The 20609-nt window shown below is 45.5% G+C and overlaps 1 protein-coding gene across 1 annotated transcript; it reads right to left on the bottom strand.

The window, feature by feature from the left end:
* Positions 1-738: 738 nt before the first annotated feature.
* Positions 739-20234, bottom strand: LOC134677587 (mitochondrial coenzyme A transporter SLC25A42). The gene is made up of 8 exons (XM_063536065.1): positions 19979-20234; positions 17793-17864; positions 12910-13045; positions 10594-10782; positions 8263-8442; positions 5278-5363; positions 4025-4208; positions 739-2301 (listed from the first exon to the last, which is right to left on the bottom strand). The coding sequence occupies exons 2-8, from the start codon at positions 17830-17832 to the stop codon at positions 2166-2168; spliced, it is 951 nt and encodes a 316-aa protein (XP_063392135.1). The 5' UTR covers positions 17833-17864; positions 19979-20234; the 3' UTR covers positions 739-2165.
* Between the last annotated feature and the right edge of the window lie 375 nt (positions 20235-20609).

The following is a 20609-nucleotide window of genomic DNA, read 5'->3' as shown; positions in this document are numbered from 1 at the left end:
CCAGAGTATGACACTTATGTAAAACTATAATGTACCTTCTCAGCTGTAGGTTGTTTAGCATATCCTGCCTCCTGGTTAGCTGGTTTCGAAGAAACAAGTCTAAAGAGTATGCCACTTGAACGGAACTTGTCACCCAAATTGCGCGGAGGTCGTTGAACCAAACCTGGCTTCATGCATATCAAAATGATCCTCCTAGTCTACCTAAACTGCTCAAATAGGTCACTTCCTAATTTAATTAGTATTTTAGAATCATTTTCGGAATTTTTATGAAACATAAATAAGGTTGAAATTTTGACAGGAGAACTGTCAGAGAGTAGACTATGCGTTTAGTTACCGCATCGGAAAGAAGGTATTCTGAATGAAACAAGGTAGAAAACGTACGATAAAAATATAATTATTAGTAATTATTATTAACCACTTAAAATAATACAAGTATTAAGGAACATTGATATTTTTTCGAGAGTCATATGATTTGGAAAAGGTTTAAGTTGGTTTGACGTTTGATGCGTCGATATGGATCGAAACGGAGGGCTGGGGATTTTTCTAGAATCGACAATGGATGGAGGGTTGGTACTGGGGCACGCTAGCATTTATACAGCTCCTAATTGAATATCGAAATAAACCGCCTCGCCCCCTTCCGCCGCCTGCCCTGGCCGGTGGAAGATTGGGATATATGTAAAGTGCGCCGTGTGTGTGTGTGTTGTGCGCGAAAAGCATGCTTGCGCTCGCCGGCGGCACGGAAAGCACTCGGTGGGCTACGCCCTTTTCGCGCACAACACACACACACACGGCGCACTTTACATATATCCCAATCTTCCACCGGCCAGGGCAGGCGGCGGAAGGGGGCGAGGCGGTTTATTTCGATATTCAATTAGGAGCTGTATAAATGCTAGCGTGCCCCAGTACCAACCCTCCATCCATTGTCGATTCTAGAAAAATCCCCAGCCCTCCGTTTCGATCCATATCGACGCATCAAACGTCAAACCAACTTAAACCTTTTCCAAATCATATGACTCTCGAAAAAATATCAATGTTCCTTAATACTTGTATTATTTTAAGTGGTTAATAATAATTACTAATAATTATATTTTTATCGTACGTTTTCTACCTTGTTTCATTCAGAATACCTTCTTTCCGATGCGGTAACTAAACGCATAGTCTACTCTCTGACAGTTCTCCTGTCAAAATTTCAACCTTATTTATGTTTCATAAAAATTCCGAAAATGATTCTAAAATACTAATTAAATTAGGAAGTGACCTATTTGAGCAGTTTAGGTAGACTAGGAGGATCATTTTGATATGCATGAAGCCAGGTTTGGTTCAACGACCTCCGCGCAATTTGGGTGACAAGTTCCGTTCAAGTGGCATACTCTTTAGACTTGTTTCTTCGAAACCAGCTAACCAGGAGGCAGGATATGCTAAACAACCTACAGCTGAGAAGGTACATTATAGTTTTACATAAGTGTCATACTCTGGTGTATGTTATTTTGTTGGAAATGCGACAGTCATGTTGTACCGGTTATCTTGTATGGAAAAGCATGTATTTATCCTAGGCAAATATGTAGCATCGCTACAGTTTTTCTAATAATAATCTGGTGTTTTATTTCGTGCAGTGTGAAATAATTTATTTTACGTAGGAAAGTACCCAACGATACCGTATCCCTGAGGCCAAGCGCGCACCACGATTTTAATTTTTGCGACACGATTTTAGAATCGCGCTCTAATATAACGCAGAAAATTCACTGCGCGCACAGCGATGAAAAAGTCGACGATTTGTTCAATCTCAACATGGCTTTCGTACCAGTCGCTTGTCGTGAAAAGTGTCTTCAATATGCAATCGCTGTATGACTTTGAGTATTTATACCACAAAGGTGATCTCCTTCTATTTCCATAATTAAACGGTCAACATCTAGCGTCTCATCTTGTGACTCCATTGGAAAAACAGGTTCCGATATGTTGACGCTTGGAGAGCGAAAAGCCGACTGAGGTCCACGGTGCGATTTTACTATCGCAGTGCGCGCGGGGCCATACAACTCCGTATGCTGCAATTCACTTTGCGACAATCGCGTCGCGAGCGGTCGCGGAAAAATATTATGTGACAAATCACAATTTTAAAATCGCTGCGATTTTTGCTGTCGTATATGCGCGCACTGACATATAAAGGGCTACTGCAGCGTGAGCGCGAGCTCTCGGAGGGTGGTCTTGATCTTGTCGTAGGTCGCGAAGGAGATGCCGACGGCGACGGGGCCCTTCACCCAGTTCATGCTGAGCCCCTTGAAGAAGCCGCGCCAGCCCTCCGCTCTGTCAACAAAGTTCGTCGTCGTAAATTTAAGAGTTGGACTCTTGTCGGTGTAGCTCTCTCCATTTGACTCTACTCAACAAAGTTATTTTTCATAAATAAATATAATCGGCTAATTTTGTCCCGGTTGCCGTCGAGACGGCGGGGCCTTGGTGTGCCAAGGCCAATGCCTTTATTAAGGATATAGGACGCCGTTTAAGGCATAGGGGCTGCGACCCTCGCTCTGGTTCTTTCCTTATCCAACATACGAGTACATCACTGTCCATTCAGCTGGGTAATGCCGCCAGTATTTTTGGCACATTTGATCCGGGAGATAATCAGAGTGGGGGGTAATATTTTATTTGTTAAGTTAGTTTTACTCATTCTTAGGTTTATTTTGGTTTATAATTTGTATGTTTAATCAATTTGTTAATATATACAGCGTGTGGGTGTTTCTGTAGGGGTAGGAGCCGTCTGGTCGCCTAGGGGCGGTCTGCATGCGCCGGCGCACTATGTCGAGCGGGTAGGAGGCGGTCTGGCCTAGTATTCCTCACCTGTACACATCTCTGATGGCACTGGATATGTTTCTGTAGGGGTAGGAGCCGTCTGGTCACCTAGGGGCGGTCTGCATGCGCCGGCGCACTATGTCGAGCGAGTAGGAGGCGGTCTGGCCTAGTGTCCCTCACCTGTACACATCTCTGATGGCACTGGATATGTTTCTGTAGGGGTAGGAGCCGTCTGGTCGCCTAGGGGCGGTCTGCATGCGCCGGCGCACTATGTCGAGCGAGTAGGAGGCGGTCTGGCCTAGTGTCCCTCACCTGTACACATCTCTGATGGCACTGGATATGTTTCTGTAGGGGTGGGTAGGAGCCGTCTGGTCGCCTAGGGGCGGTCTGCATGCGCCGGCGCACTATGTCGAGCGGGTAGGAGGCGGTCTGGCCTAGTATTCCTCACCTGTACACATCTCTGATGGCACTGGATATGTTTCTGTAGGGGTAGGAGCCGTCTGGTCACCTAGGGGCGGTCTGCATGCGCCGGCGCACTATGTCGAGCGAGTAGGACGCGGTCTGGCCTAGTGTCCCTCACCTGTACACATCTCTGATGGCACTGGATATGTTTCTGTAGGGGTAGGAGCCGTCTGGTCGCCTAGGGGCGGTCTGCATGCGCCGGCGCACTATGTCGAGCGAGTAGGAGGCGGTCTGGCCTAGTGTTCCTCACCTGTACACATCTCTGATGGCACTGGATATGTTTCTGTAGGGGTACGAGCCGTCTGGTCGCCTAGGGGCGGTCTGCATGCGCCGGCGCACTATGTCGAGCGGGTAGGAGGCGGTCTGGCCTAGTGTCCCTCACCTGAACACATCTCTGATGGCACTGGATATGTTTCTGTAGGGGTAGGACCCGTCTGGTCGCCTAGGGGCGGTCTGCATGCGCCGGCGCACTATGTCGAGCGAGTAGGAGGCGGTCTGGCCTAGTGTCCCTCACCTGTACACATCTCTGATGGCACTGGATATGTTTCTGTAGGGGTAGGAGCCGTCTGGTCGCCTAGGGGCGGTCTGCATGCGCCGGCGCACTATGTCGAGCGGGTAGGAGGCGGTCTGGCCTAGTGTCCCTCACCTGAACACATCTCTGATGGCACTGGATATGTTTCTGTAGGGGTAGGACCCGTCTGGTCGCCTAGGGGCGGTCTGCATGCGCCGGCGCACTATGTCGAGCGAGTAGGAGGCGGTCTGGCCTAGTGTCCCTCACCTGTACACATCTCTGATGGCACTGGATATGTTTCTGTAGGGGTAGGAGCCGTCTGGTCGCCTAGGGGCGGTCTGCATGCGCCGGCGCACTATGTCGAGCGGGTAGGAGGCGGTCTGGCCGAGCGCGCCGGCCGCGCCTCCGAACGCCACGTTTAAAACGCTGCTCTGCTGCTTGCCTGAGTATTCTGGGAACAAACAGTCAGTTTTGTGACGGTATTTGGTCTCGGCTCTCTTGACGAACCAGGGGACTGCTCGGCAGCCTTAGCTTCGAATATGGAATATATGCATAGGTGGCATCACTAGCACATACAGTAAACAAACCTCATTGACATCATCAATGACACATCATATCGTATAAGTTACTCTATGGTTTACTAAGCAAATTAGTGCTGCACTCTGGCGGCAGATTATTGCAGTAATACTCCCTATTGGCAGGCTTTAGCTTCTACAAAAGCAACTCTGATCTGACATGCAAAGAAGGAGAGAAACGAAGCCTTATTGAGATCAGTCCGGTTTTTTCACGCGGTGTTTTCCGTTAGCGAAAAGCGATTGGTAAAAATCAAATGACATTTCGTTCATACTCGTATGTCCCAAGAAACTATTTGGTACAAACCGGTAAGATACATAACTGAAAAAAAATATTTCGCCTGCTGCGCAGCATATATACACCGTGTTTTTTTTTTTCCGTTAATTTCAAGGGTGCATTCCTGAGCTTAAATCAAGTAACTTCCTCAAAGACACCGATATTCTAATTAACTCCATTTTGGAGATAATCAATATTTTATTTTTTTCCTTTAAGGCCTCTACAAGCGTGTACACTTGCCTTAGGGCCGGTTTACATATTGATTAGTGTTTAGAATGAGTTCATACATTTGCTACTAAACTTAAGTACAATCTCGGTCGATCGATGTTCGAAATGACATTGATGTTACAGATTTCAATTGTTTGCTTATTGAGTTAAATGTAATGCCCTTGTTACAACAACGCTACATGCTACATTTAATTACTTTTTAAACCTATTTTTTTAATTTTCAAAAAAATATTTTTTTGAAAATTAACTATGCCATTTAGTTCTCTTAAACGTACTTAACCATACCCCGAAGTTAACGGAATTCAATAAAAACACGGTGTATAATCTTTTGATTCATACTCATACTTATTCTCTTAACTTTCCGATGTCTACAGGAAAGACGCGTAAGAGTTAAACATAAAATACAACGCGTATGTCCGACAGTCCGTATGTGCTAAACTCACCGAAGTATGTCCTCTTGAGCGTGTCGTATGTGAAGAAGGAGACCCCCGCGTACGGCACCACGCCCAGCACCGTCGCCGGGTAGCCCCTGCAACCACATCCATTACGTCAGCCGATACCACACACATATACGCAGGGCACCACTCCCAGCACGGTCGCGGGGTAGCCCCTGCAACCACATCCATTACGTCAGCCGGTACCACACACATATACGCAGGGCACCACTCCCAGCACGGTCGCGGGGTAGCCCCTGCAACCACATCCATTACGTCAGCCGGTACCACACACATATACGCAGGGCACCACTCCCAGCACCGTCGCCGGGTAGCCCCTGCAACCACATCCATTACGTCAGCCGGTACCACACACATATACGCAGGGCACTACTCCCAGCACCGTCGCCGGGTAGCCCCTGCAACCACATCCATTACGTCAGCCGATACCACACACATATACGCAGGGCACCACTCCCAGCACGGTCGCGGGGTAGCCCCTGCAACCACATCCATTACGTCAGCCGGTACCACACACATATACGCAGGGCACCACTCCCAGCAAGGTCGCGGGGTAGCCCCTGCAACCACATCCATTACGTCAGCCGATACCACACACATATACGCAGGGCACTACTCCCAGCAAGGTCGCGGGGTAGCCCCTGCAACCACATCCATTACGTCAGCCGGTACCACACACATATACGCAGGGCACTACTCCCAGCAAGGTCGCGGGGTAGCCCCTGCAACCACATCCATTACGTCAGCCGATACCACACACATATACGCAGGGCACCACTCCCAGCAAGGTCGCGGGTAGCCCCTGCAACCACATCCATTACGTCAGCCGATACCACACACATATACGCAGGGCACCACGCCCAGCACCGTCGCCGGGTAGCCCCTGCAACCACATCCATTACGTCAGCCGGTACCACACACATATACGTAGGGCACCACTCCCAGCACGGTCGCCGGGTAGCCCCTGCAACCACATCCATTACGTCAGCCGATACCACACACATATACGTAGGGCACCACTCCCAGCACGGTCGCCGGGTAGCCCCTGCAACCACATCCATTACGTCACCCGATACCACACACATATACGTAGGGCACCACTCCCAGCACGGTCGCGGGGTAGCCCCTGCAACCACATCCATTACGTCAGCCGATACCACACACATATACGTAGGGCACCATGTGATGTTTACCAGTCATTACTTATACATTCAACATGTTGTTATCGTTTGTGTCGATGTAAGCTTCAATGTTATAACTGTTGGTGAGCCTTTAAATAAAATAAAATAAAAAACCACATTCCTTACTGATAACCAATTATGTGGTTTCCTCGAACGCTGCCCTAAGGTCGGTGTCAATTGTGACACGACGATTGGCGCGACTCGGACTGGGAGAAGCGGACCGCCGCCCGCCATGGCTGCGTCGGAGTGTGATTTACTTGAAGCTACGCCTGTTTCTTCCGTGTTTATGTATTAAATCCTTTATTTAATGATGTATGGTGTTTTCTCTCCTAACATTACATCAGCCGGTACCACAGACATAAGTTTTTGGTAAAAAAAATATTTTTGGTACAAGCTTTTATGTATGTACTTTTTTTTCCACAGGCAACTAATACTCATCGAGACAATTCTAAGAACCCCAAACACAATTAGGTTTCGTTGTTTTATCACAGAGTTCCTATGGCCACCTCCGGTCACTATCATCAGATCAGCTCGAAGACACCATAATATTGCACTGTCACCCTTACGTATGAATGCAAAATTTCAGCTCAATCGGAAACCGGGAAGTGGATCAAATTTTACTTGCAAGATTTGATTACACACAGACAACGGTCAGGTGAAACTAAATAAAATAAGTAATATAGGGTCATTGCGCTAGTTTTCGTCCACTTGACGAAATTAGAATATAAACATTCATTGCTGCACAAATTTGGACTTATTGCAGTCCTTAATATCTAAACAATGTATCTATCTACATAAAAAGTATATTTCGCAAGTAGCAAATTATAAATGAATTGTATTGTTTATTAATCCGTCAAGTGGACGGAAACTGACACCGGACGGTAAACTGGCGCAATCACCCTACGCCGGCAACACACACTTTGCCACTAAAAAAAGGCGTGACACTCAAATGTTCTATGGTAGATCAACCCTTAGCACCTACATTTTTAAAATTTGACACCGTTTTCTACAGAAATGGCTCGCCAAACTATAAAAAGACAGTAAAAACTAAATAAGCTGATGGCTGGATTACTATGAGAATAAGCGGTGTCGCCAACACGCACTCTCTGTCTCCCTCTGACGTATGTCTGTCTCACTCACCGGTACAGCGTCCGCAGCCCCTGCTGAGTGGCCACCTTACGGAACACGTCGGCGATGGTGGGGTATGTGGACGCGCTGGTGACCGCCATGCGAGCCCGCGCCAGGTCGAGAGGGTAGGTGGCTGATAGTATCGCGTCGCTCTGCGTATGTCTGTCTCGCTCACCGGTACAGCGTCCGCAGCCCCTGCTGAGTGGCCACCTTACGGAACACGTCGGCGATGGTGGGGTATGTGGACGCGCTGGTGACCGCCATGCGAGCCCGCGCCAAGTTGAGAGGGTAGGTGGCTGATAGTGTCGCCTCGCTCTGCGTATGTCTGTCTCGCTCACCGGTACAGCGTCCGCAGCCCCTCCTGAGTGGCCACCTTACGGAACACGTCGGCGATGGTGGGGTATGTGGACGCGCTGGTGACCGCCATGCGAGCCCGCGCCAGGTCGAGAGGGTAGGTGGCTGATAGTATCGCGTCGCTCTGCGTATGTCTGTCTCGCTCACCGGTACAGCGTCCGCAGCCCCTCCTGAGTGGCCACCTTACGGAACACGTCGGCGATGGTGGGGTATGTGGACGCGCTGGTGACCGCCATGCGAGCTCGCGCCAGGTCGAGAGGATAGGTGGCTGATAGTGTCGTCTCGCTCTGCGTATGTCTGTCTCGCTCACCGGTACAGCGTCCGCAGCCCCTCCTGAGTGGCCACCTTACGGAACACGTCGGCGATGGTGGGGTATGTGGACGCGCTGGTGACCGCCATGCGAGCCCGCGCCAGGTCGAGAGGGTAGGTGGCCGACTGTGACGTCACGCCGGCTAGCGAGCCCGCTACCAGGTGCCGGACTTTGTGTTGCCTGCAAGTAACACAATTACTTGCTTGAAAATAAACTATACATATGTGGCTTTCCATCAGACAAGGGTCCTTATGTGCAAAAAACCGGCCAAGTGCGAATCGGACTCGCGTTTTTAGGGTTCCGTACATAAGTCCGACTCACGCTTGACTGCACATTTCTAATAGGTTTTCCTGTCATCTACAGGTAAGGAACTATTTTGTGTATTTTTTTCATAATTTTAGACCCAGCAGTTTTGGAGTTAAAGGGGGGGGTGGTAATTTTTTGGCTATTTTCTTAAATAACTTCGAACCTATGTATTTTAAAATTATAAAAAAACATGTCCATCTTTGGGTCACTAATTTACATATGTGTATCAAATTTCAACTTAATTGGTCCAGTAGTTTACGAGAAAATAGGCTGTGACAGACGGACAGACAGATAGACGCACGAGTGATCCTATAAGGGTTCCGTTTTTTTCCTTTTGAGGTACGGAACCCTAATAAGGACCTTTCTAACAGAATTTCTGTTGGAATTTCAGATAAAAAGGACCTTAAGGGCCCTTGTGTCCTTATGCTTCACTATAGAAGTATGGAAAGCCACATACGTATTCAAATTAGCCTATCAACTCTAACAACACTCACCTTGAAATTTAATATTTTATGTAGAAAATAGAAACATATCAAACTGATACAATGGTGGACCGTTTGAAGGCCTGCCATGGATTTGTTTGTGCTAACTATTGCACATATTACTTAAATAATGTAGTGCATAAAATAATATACAGGGTGACATTTGAGTCGTGATCAGTAATATGTTTTTCTAACTCCATAAACAACGAGCAATTTAATGCCCCTACTCTTACTAAAATCACACAAGATTTTTTTTTGTTTATTTTTTGTCGTTTATTTTACTTTGAAAAGTGGCAAAGTGGTATTCAAACAGCTTTGTAAGATATTTCAAATGAAAAATTAAGTCAATTTTATTTCTAACTGGGACAAACATAGGAGAGGCCTATGTCCAGCCATAGGAGAGGCCTATGTCCAGCAGTGGATGAGAGTAGGCTGATGATGAACTGGGACAAATGACAAAATTGATGTCATAACAGGAAAGTCAACCCGTAGCGCCCGGGTCCAATGCTCATTTGCGGTAAATTATGTAGCAGCGTGCGGTGACTCGCGCCATTCTAGCGCTGCTGCCATAATGATGCGATTTCGTCAGTTTGGACACTTTGTTGCACTTCTATACTATAATATGTATGTATATGTAGCATGTCTTCTCTGCGCGCAATGTGGCCTGCCCATTGCCACTTCAGCTTGCTAATCCGGTGAGCTATGTCGGTGACTTTAGTTCGTCTACGGATCTCCTCATTTCTGATTCGATCACGCAGAGAAACTCCGAGCATAGCCCTCTCTATAGCACATTGCGCGCAGAGAAGATGGCCGATGGGGTCGAAAAGTGCTCGAGTGGAGACCACGGACTAGCAAACGCAGCGTAGGACGTCCACCCACAAGATGGACGGACGACCTTGTTAAAGCCGCCGGAAGACGCTGGATGCGGGTGGCTTCCAACCGGTACGAATGGAGGTCCAAGGGGGAGGCCTATGTTCAGCAGTGGACGTCTTATGGCTGAGATGATGATGATGATGATGATGTAGCATGTAGCTGTTACAAAGACTAAACGCCTGACCACAACGAATAGCAATGCCACTCGAACTGACATTGCTGATATTTCACGGCAGGCAGGCGCTTATAAATATTATATACAGGGTCATTTTTGGACCGTTAGCCATATTGTGCGAGGCGATTAGGTAGGCCATACTGAACAACTTTTTCTATAGGACCAACTCCGAAATCACAAAAATTTTTTGACATTTTGGTCGAGTGGATGTCGTTGTTTTCTATGGGAAGGTCAAATTTTTTTTTGGGATTTCGGGGTTGGCCCATAGTTAAAATTGTTCAGTATTACCTACCTAATCACCTCGCACAATATGGCTAATGGCTCCTCTACACGATGTGCCAACGTCGGCTAATCCAAGGGACGCAGCTATGCGGTAGAATGAGATAGCAATATCACTTGCTCCCTCTAACGCATAAATGCGTCCCTTGGATTGGCCGACGTTGACGCATCGTGTAGAGGAGCCATAACGGTCCAAAAATGACCCTGTATACTCACTTGGCCATAGCAGGAGTGTCGACCCCTAGCACCCGTTTCCATTGCTCGTGCGCGGTAAATTGTATGGCGGCGTAGGGAATGATGCGCGCCATGGTGGCGCTGTTGCCGCGCCACAGTGCGGTGAAACCGTCGGCGCGGGCGCTCTGCTTCAGGAACTCGAACGCTGCGCGAACGGAGTACGGCGTTTCACTGTAGTACAAATAAGTTTTTGGCAAAAATTTCATTTTTGGTACAAGCTTTTATCGCTGACTGTACTTTTCTTACGAAAGACAACTAATACTCATCGAGACAATTCTAAAAATCCCTAACACAATTTGGTTGCGTTGTTTCATAACAGAATTCCTATGGCCACCTCCTGTCTCCATCATCAGATCAGCTCGATGGTACCATAATATTGCATTGTCATCCGATTTATACATGCATACAAAATTTCAGCTCAATCGGAAACCGGGAAATGGATCAAATTTAACTTGCTAGATTTCATTACATAGTTACATGCAGATCGACCTAATGAAAGCTTGTAAAATACAATTGAGTAAATGTTCTTTTTATCACACATGCTCAGTAAGATCACAGGCGCTGACGTCGCCACTGTGGTACTGGACTATAGCTGCGTGGTTGTATACTCACGAGCTCTGGAAGTGTATCTTGGTGCGGTCGAGCGGGGCGATGGTGGTCTTGGCGAGCCCCCGGCCACCAGTGACGTCACCACGGTGGTACTGGACTATAGCTGCGTGGTTGTATACTCACGAGCTCTGGAAGTGTATCTTGGTGCGGTCGAGGGGGCGATGGTGGTCTTGGCGAGCCCCCGGCCACCAGTGACGTCACCACGGTGGTACTGGACTATAGCTGCGTGGTTGTATACTCACGAGCTCTGGAAGTGTATCTTGGTGCGGTCGATGGGGGGCGATGGTGGTCTTGCGAGCCCCCGGCCACCAGTGACGTCACCACGGTGGTACTGGACTATAGCTGCGTGGTTGTATACTCACGAGCTCTGGAAGTGTATCTTGGTGCGGTCGAGGGGGCGATGGTGGTCTTGGCGAGCCCCCGGCCACCAGTGACGTCACCACGGTGGTACTGGACTATAGCTGCGTGGTTGTATACTCACGAGCTCTGGAAGTGTATCTTGGTGCGGTCGAGGGGGGCGATGGTGGTCTTGGCGAGCCCCCGGCCACCAGTGACGTCACCACGGTGGTACTGGACTATAGCTGCGTGGTTGTATACTCACGAGCTCTGGAAGTGTATCTTGGCGCGGTCGAGGGGGGGCGATGGTGGTCTTGGCGAGCCCCCGGCCACCAGTGACGTCACCACGGTGGTACTGGACTATAGCTGCGTGGTTGTATACTCACGAGCTCTGGAAGTGTATCTTGGTGCGGTCGAGGGGGGGCGATGGTGGTCTTGGCGAGCCCCCGGCCACCAGTGACGTCACCACGGTGGTACTGGACTATAGCTGCGTGGTTGTATACTCACGAGCTCTGGAAGTGTATCTTGGTGCGGTCGAGGGGGGGCGATGGTGGTCTTGGCGAGCCCCCGGCCACCAGTGACGTCACCACGGTGGTACTGGACTATAGCTGCGTGGTTGTATACTCACGAGCTCTGGAAGTGTATCTTGGTGCGGTCGAGGGGGGCGATGGTGGTCTTGGCGAGCCCCCGGCCACCAGTGACGTCACCACGGTGGTACTGGACTATAGCTGCGTGGTTGTATACTCACGAGCTCTGGAAGTGTATCTTGGTGCGGTCGAGGGGGGGCGATGGTGGTCTTGGCGAGCCCCCGGCCACCAGTGACGTCACCACGGTGGTACTGGACTATAGCTGCGTGGTTGTATACTCACGAGCTCTGGAAGTGTATCTTGGTGCGGTCGAGGGGGGGCGATGGTGGTCTTGGCGAGCCCCCGGCCACCAGTGACGTCACCACGGTGGTACTGGACTATAGCTGCGTGGTTGTGTACTCACGAGCTCTGGAAGTGTATCTTGGTGCGGTCGAGGGGGGGCGATGGTGGTCTTGGCGAGCCCCCGGCCACCAGTGACGTCACCACGGTGGTACTGGACTATAGCTGCGTGGTTGTATACTCACGAGCTCTGGAAGTGTATCTTGGTGCGGTCGAGGGGGGGCGATGGTGGTCTTGGCGAGCCCCCGGCCACCAGTGACGTCACCACGGTGGTACTGGACTATAGCCGCGTGGTTGTATACTCACGAGCTCTGGAAGTGTATCTTGGTGCGGTCGAGGGGGGGCGATGGTGGTCTTGGCGAGCCCCCGGCCACCAGTGACGTCACCACGGTGGTACTGGACTATAGCCGCGTGGTTGTATACTCACGAGCTCTGGAAGTGTATCTTGGTGCGGTCGAGCGGGGCGATGGTGGTCTTGGCGAGCGCCCCGGCGCACGCGCCCGCGGCCAGTGACGTCACCACCGTGGCCGTGCGCGACAGCTCGCGGGAGTTCGCCTTCGCTTCTGAAACATGCCAATTCAGTCCAGGGCGAATGTAAGGTAGAAAGTGAGAATACAGGTTACAGGTTTTTTAAAGAGGCCTAAAACTGATAGGGTTCGAGAAAAAGAGGGATCCGAGCTGTGCTGAGCTGTGCTATTTCCGTTTGTCATTACTCATTTGTATATAGTAGTGTAACTTCTTAAAAAAAGCACAAACCAACATAGTTATTTAATTAAATATTTCTTTATTACTATTTGGAGATCCAACACAGACAGCTGTTAACATGTCAATAGGTTTTATAAATGTGATACAATAAGCCAATTATAGGTTCTCACCAATATTTGAACTTATTTCCTAAGTTATATTTTCTGTTTTATATAGTGCATAAAAGAGGTGTGTCTCGCAGAGATAACATTGTTATGACGCCCCCACTATCCATCGTGTTACCTCACACATGTAATGATGTATTGTGCAATAGATACTGTAAGTACACTAGGCTATAAGTAATGACGTGTTTGTGTGCACATTGCCCTCTTGATTAACACTAATACGCGCGCGATATGACACTTTATCTACATGAAATAATAATAACACACATTACATACATGAATAAACTATGTAAAGATCATCGGAACAAACAAGCCAGTAAGCTGGACCATTTGTAAATATATAACATACCAGCATCTGCCCGCGACTGCGTCTGCGTAGAATGATGATGAATAAATGATTGATAAAAACTATTGTGTCCTTCCTTGGGCCTCAAAAATATATTTACTATAGATGATCATGATCAAGCAAATCTTGTCAGTAGAAAAAGGCGCGAAATTCAAATTTTCTATGAGTCGCTATCCCTTCGCGCCTACATTTTTCGAATTTGCCGCTTTTTTCTACTGACAAGATCTGCTTGACCAAGTATATACTCTTTGGCTTCTAACTATCTATCTAGATAAAGAGATAAAGATAGTTTATTTTATCAAGTAGGCATATTATACCCAATGCGCATCTAAAGGTCAAAAAGCTACACCGACTCTTGTACCCTACACCTCTGCCAAGATTTAAGTTCCTCCTAAAAAAAAAACATCTAAATCGGTGCAGCGCTATAACCATGAATAGGTAACATCAGACAGACAGGAGTTTATTTTAGCCAATGGTGCTGGTTTAAACTTATAGTTTTTTGAAGTAGAATGACAATGTCAATATTAATCAGCGGTGTCGCTCACGAATTCGAGCCAATCGTGCAGTCTAGGGCTCATTAAGACGATGCGAGAACTTGCATGTGAGTTTCATAACATTACATTACGGGTTTTGATCGGTCGGTTGAATTGGACTTATCCAACAGTCCGCAATGTAACTAAAATCGCATGCGAGTTCGCGCGCCGTCTAATGGCTCCTCTACACGACGGGCCAACGCCGGCCACTCCAAGGGACGTAGCCATGCGGTAGAATGAGATAGCAATAGGTATCACTTGCTTCCTAAACGCATAAATGCGTCACTTGGAGTGGCCGGCGTTAGCCCATCGTGTAGAGTTCAAGATGGTGCCGAAATTGGCTCGCGAGCCAAAATACAGGTTTGCCGCGGTCGAACATTGCTTGCGCGGCCGCCGCGCGATATCGAGACGCGCCTTTAGACTGTAGGTACGATTGGCTCGAATTCGTGCGCGTGACACCGCTGTACCGGCCCCATTCTTACTGACACTAAATAAGGACATTCTGAACTGAACTCACTGGACTCCCAGAACAGACGCCGCCAGTAGCGCGCCGGGCGCACGGCACTATCTGCTTGTGCCGGTATTGACATTAACACATTATTTTTCACCTCTGCTCGAAGTCTTTCTTTAATCTTTGAAATTAGTCTGCAAACTTATATGTATTTTATCCTCTAGAGTACAAAGTAATTTGAAGCAAAATTCTTTATACACTTTAGTAACATGTACTTTTAAGCGATGACTTCGAACGATTGGTTAACCCTTTGACGTCAACTCTCGCGGCTACAGCCCAGTCTGTCCAATATCAACCTTCCTTTGTGTCCAATATTCCTTCAGTCCTTGTTGTGCATTCGGACAAGGCTCACGATGACGCGCCGCACGATACAGATGTAGGGTTAAACGATTGATTCAGCGACCACGATCTCCAGCATCGAGGGGCCGACTGACTGATTATGATCAGATAGGATGTTTACAACTGGACAGTTATGTGTGTGTTATTGTTTATACAAGACACATCGTTTCCTACTTCCTGCTTATATTTAATTATTTTATTAGGATTCCGTACATACCTCAAAATGGAAAAAATGGAACCCTTATAAGGATCACTCGTGCGTCTGTCTGTCCGACCATTCCAACCTCGGCGACGTCTGAGGTTAATAATTGTTTAAGTTTGGGTTCTAAGTCAAGTTTAATATAATTTTCAACTAAATCAAAGATGTAGACGTAACTTCAGCTAAATCGGTTCAGCGGTTTTTGATTCTCCATACAAACTTCCTTTTTACATTTATTTTAAGAGATAATTTTTGTGATAATAACCATCCTATGTTCTTCCCCGGGGCTCAAATTATCTTAATATATACTCAATTTTATGAAATTGGTTCAGCGATTTAAGTAAAAAAAAGTGAAGTGGGGTGTAACTGGGTATGGAAGTCAATAAGCGCATCAATTTCGGCCCGCTATAACCTATCTAGAGTTATAATATAATTGATTGAATTATAGATAGGATTGAATAATAAATTTTCCAAATCAAGGTCCTACCTCAATAGTTTATGCTGTGACACCAAAGAGTATAGTGTGACACTGACGCAAACGAACACGTTGTAATGTGGACTTTATTTCTAAGCCGTATATGGTCCACATTGGTTCAGCAACGCTCGTGTGACTGTAGATATGATAAGCCCCACTTGGGCATATCAACTGTAATCGTAATTGGCAGTAATTCAAGTGGAATCCCTATATCAGTATTTATAGGATAATTTAACGTCAATAATATTTAATGTGGTTTAAGAGTAATAAATCTTGACCAAACCCTTTTTTTATTCCCGAAAAAGAGGGTTTTTTTATGTTTGACGCAAATGTCTGACTGTCTGTCTGTGGCATCATAGCTCTCCGATGGATGGACCGATTTTGATGCCGTTTTTTTACGTGGAAGCGAGTTTCCTTGCCTTCTTAGCTAGCTATGTATGATCTTTTCCAAAATGATGTAAGGCATTTTTTTGGCATTACATTTTTTTTGCCATATACATACGGGGTATTCAAATTTAATAGTTACCTATTTCATAACCAAGGAGGTTGTAAGTTCAAACCCCGCCTGGTATCTTATATATCTACGGTTTTTAGGGTTCCGTACCCAAAGGGTAAAACGGGACCCTATTACTAAGACTCCGCTGTCCGTCCGTCCGTCCGTCCGTCTGTCACCAGGCTGTATCTCACGAACCGTGATAGCTAGACAGTTGAAATTTTCACAGATGATGTATTTCTGTTGCCGCTATAACAACAAATACTAAAAAGTACGGAAACCTCGGTGGGCGAGTCCGACTCGCACTTGTCCGTTTTTTTTGTACATGTCGAGGCTGTGACTAGCACAATAACAATTTGAGTAATCTAAATCTCCTTTGCTATTGCAATTAGGGAGTATTACTGCAATGTTCTGCCGCCAGAGTGCAGCACTAGTGCACATAGTAAACCATAGAGTAACGTATCGTATACGTACTAGGCCTTGAACAGTTTTTTGACAAGTTTTCACTATGACATTGATGCATCAAGGCGGTTTGTTTACAGGTGGCCTACCGCGAAACGAAACAATCGAAATTTCGTTATCTGCCTCTCCATCGATTGAATATACAAGAGTGATAGAGAGGCAGTAACAGAACTTTAGATTTTCGTGTTTCGCGGTAGGCCCTGTGATTGTGCTAGTGACGCCCTCTACGCAGTTTTGCCAGGGGTGCGAAACTCCTGACTTCGGCCAAACTCGGCTCAGCATTGCTCCGAGCAATTTTTAGGGTTGGCACCACTTGACTGCCTTTTGCCTGCACGACCACAGATAAGATAATCACTTGAATTTAGACAACCCTAAATAGCCGAAAGGGATAGTGCCATATGTTAGAAAGGGATAGCATGATTCGACCCTGAACCTCTGTCAAACTTCGGTTTTGTAGGAAGTTTCCTTTCTGTACGGTAGTATATACTATTAGGGGTCATCCATGCATTAATTACATCACACGTTTAGGGGGAGGGAGGGAGTCACGAAAATGTGACATATTGTGACATGGGGGACGGGGGAGACACAAACTTTGTGACGTCACTTTAACTTCATCAGTAACCGAAAATTTATTTAAATTATTTTATTCGCTATACATTTAAATAACAAGTTTTTAAAACGATAATCGTTTTTATTCGTTTATTTTTCTTTCCTAAGCAGTTTTGGGTTATAAAATTACTAATATTTATATCGTCAAAAATATTTGGATAAAATATTAATAATACTTAGGTACTTATTTAATTCGATTTGGCGATTTCGTAGAAAAAATGTGACGTCACACTAGTGGGGAGGGGTTTGCCAAATGTGACCAAGTGTGACAAGGAGGGGGGAGGGGTCAAAAAACCTAAAAATTCGTGTGACGTAATTAATGGATGACCCCTTATTTATTGTGTGGTTTTGCGTAATATTCTCTATTATTTTGTACTAAATAAAATGACAGATCAGCTGGACCATCTGAAAAACAAACTGTTGTTGTTGCCGGTAGTGCTATTTATTATGAATGAAAAATAGATAAATACTGACCATGGCGCGGCTCGGACGCCGTCAGCGGCGCCGCCGTCATCGCGCCTCACATGTCACGGGCAACTGACCACACTGGAACAAACACCAACAGTTAGGCCCCCCCCACATCTAGCGTCTTTCGAGCGTCTGCTGCGCTGCGCAGCGACGTCATTTTCCATAGCGCTGAGTGGCGCTGACCAGACGCCGACGCTCGAGGGACGCTAGATGTGGGGTAGCCCTTAGGCTGCATTGCCACCAGAGACGTGCGAGGGATGTGTTTGGTAAAAACCAATATAAAATTGCCGACTTGAGCTGCGCTAGCGAGGATAGGTAAATGAAGTGATTAAAACCAAAAATATTACTTTCCTAATCCGGGAACAGATAACGTGCTAGCCAATCAGTGCTAACCCGTTATACTTACTTGTGTATTTTTTACATGCAATTAATGTTCCCACCCTCCCACCGCAAGAATAAATACACAAATAAATATAACAAACCACCACCAAAAGAACAATACTCGACATGTGTTTCGCCTCTCTACGAGGCATCCTCAGGAGATGTTGACGGTCTGACGCCCGGCAACGGAATAGACAAGTAAGTATAACGGGTTAGCACTGATTGACTAGCACGTTATCTTTTCGCGGATTAGCAAGTAATATTTTTGGTTTTAATTAATATGGATTTCTGCAAAGTAACACCTGATTCTATTCACTAAATGAAGTGATTCTATTGGTTCTTAACAGACCTATCCCACGCTACACATCCTCGCACATATCTGATGGAAGTGTAGCCTCACAATGGAAAACATAAATAAATAAATAAAATTCGGGTGTCTTCACCTATAGTTCGTTTTTTTAGCATTAGAAAGAACTTGCAAGAAGGTAAGCGATCTTGACATGTCTTTTAATTGAAAAACGCTTTTTAAAAATCAAAAACTATTACGTATGAAAGCAGAAGAATATAAATGATCTTATTAGATTCATAATTGTTACATATTTGACGTAACTTATTTTTAAAATGTGTTTTTCAATTAAAAGACACACCAAGATTGTTTACCTTATTTCTAATGCTAAAAAAAACAAACTATAGCTGTGATAAAAAGTATTAGAATTTAGGTCTTTTATGTGTCAGAGTGGCAGGCCTACCTAGATCCTGAATAATTTACATACAAACTCCTGATCTATTAAGATTTTTAGTCAGATTTAATTAATTGATAAGACTTGGAGACACTCAAGCCAGCCAATGCTTACCTGAAAGCAAACTATATCATATAAGCCTTTTCAATTAAAAAAAATTGTAAGTGCAAAAAAGATGTATCAATATAGACTTTGTTTAATGCAATTGGCTCAGTAGTTTTAATGCTAATGTATATAACAATTTTAATGTGTATTGTATATATTAGTAAATACCTATAATGTGCATACTTGGCAAAGTATTTATTTTTCTTATTTTTGGTATCATTAAAATACAAGTTTAAATAAGCAGAATTTAAGTGGAGGCCTCAAAATTTTGAATAATGAGAATTAATCTATTTTTTTTTTCAGAACACTTAAACAAATGCAACAGACCATATGCAACAAAACACTGATTTAATCTTTCATGATTTTTAGACATTATTAAATTGTACAACGGGACTTAATAGCATATTTAAGTTTTTAAGATTTACCTCTGACATTTCGAGGATGCTGTTGCCCCGTGGTCTCGGGCGGTGGTGGTCTTCTCCGAGACGAAGGTCGAAGGTAAATCTTAAAAACTTAAATTTGTAAATAAGTCCTGTTGTACAGTTTAATAATTAAGTCCATGCAACAAATTTTAATCATGCAAGTCATGATAACTGCTTACTTAAAATAAATCCATTACCTTTTCGGTTTGCAATGTCTACACGTGGATCCTAGCAACCTTATCTAATCTCTAAAGATACACTGGCCAAAGAACTTGTAAAACTACAAAAAACAAGTTTTACAACCGAACTTTCAATAAAATTCCAATCAGATAGCACACATCGCAGGGTTAACGCCCGCTTAAGCATAAATTAACTAATAGAATATCGTATGTGACTTAAAAACCTAATCATACGTATAAAGTTCAAAGTCTAAATGTCGACCTTGATCTAATAGGAACTAGGCTATAATGACTACTAAAAACTCGAGCGCTATATTTAGAACACTCACGATTAGGTTATGATTAAATAAAGCATTTATACTCACGCTAATCTCCACTTTTAACTTCCGTATAATAAAAATAGACAACACAAACTTTACACTAAGGAAAATCACTGAACATTACACTTTTATCTATTTGAGGTGTGACAATAATAAAAATCGTGGCCGTCTAGATTTTTATAATTTATCGTTTTGTTTATTCAAATTTTCTACGGTGAGAAAAGTAAGATAAGATCATCACGTAATTTCGAGTTCGCGCTGTCACTGGCGAAGAGGCGCTAACTGTCAAGTGTCACTGTCAGTTGGCAATAATGTTGCCAGTGGTAGATTTAAAATTCTACTAAGTACTTGGGATCGTTTCTACCTCATTATACTCTGGCAAACCAACTTTGTCAGTTGAAAAATGCGCAAAATCCAAAAAAAATATGAGATACTGACAAAGCAGGCTTGCTACGAATGTTTTTAGGAGTTACTTGGCCATAATAATAAAAATAATCCTTATCGATGTGCGTATGTCACCGCCCTTTTAATTGGGGGAATCAACTTTGCTCACGGTTTTCTAGTAGCAAACCAAAGGGGTCATCCATTAATTACGTCACACAAATTTCTAGGTTTTTTGACTCCTCCCCCCTCCTTGTCACACTTGGTCACATTTGGCAAACCCCTCCCCCCTAGT

This window comes from Cydia fagiglandana, chromosome 26 (genome assembly GCF_963556715.1).
Source record: "Cydia fagiglandana chromosome 26, ilCydFagi1.1, whole genome shotgun sequence".
Classification (NCBI taxonomy): domain Eukaryota; kingdom Metazoa; phylum Arthropoda; class Insecta; order Lepidoptera; family Tortricidae; genus Cydia; species Cydia fagiglandana.
Note: the sequence above shows the minus strand (reverse complement) of the source record. Positions and strands in the feature narration are given on the sequence as shown.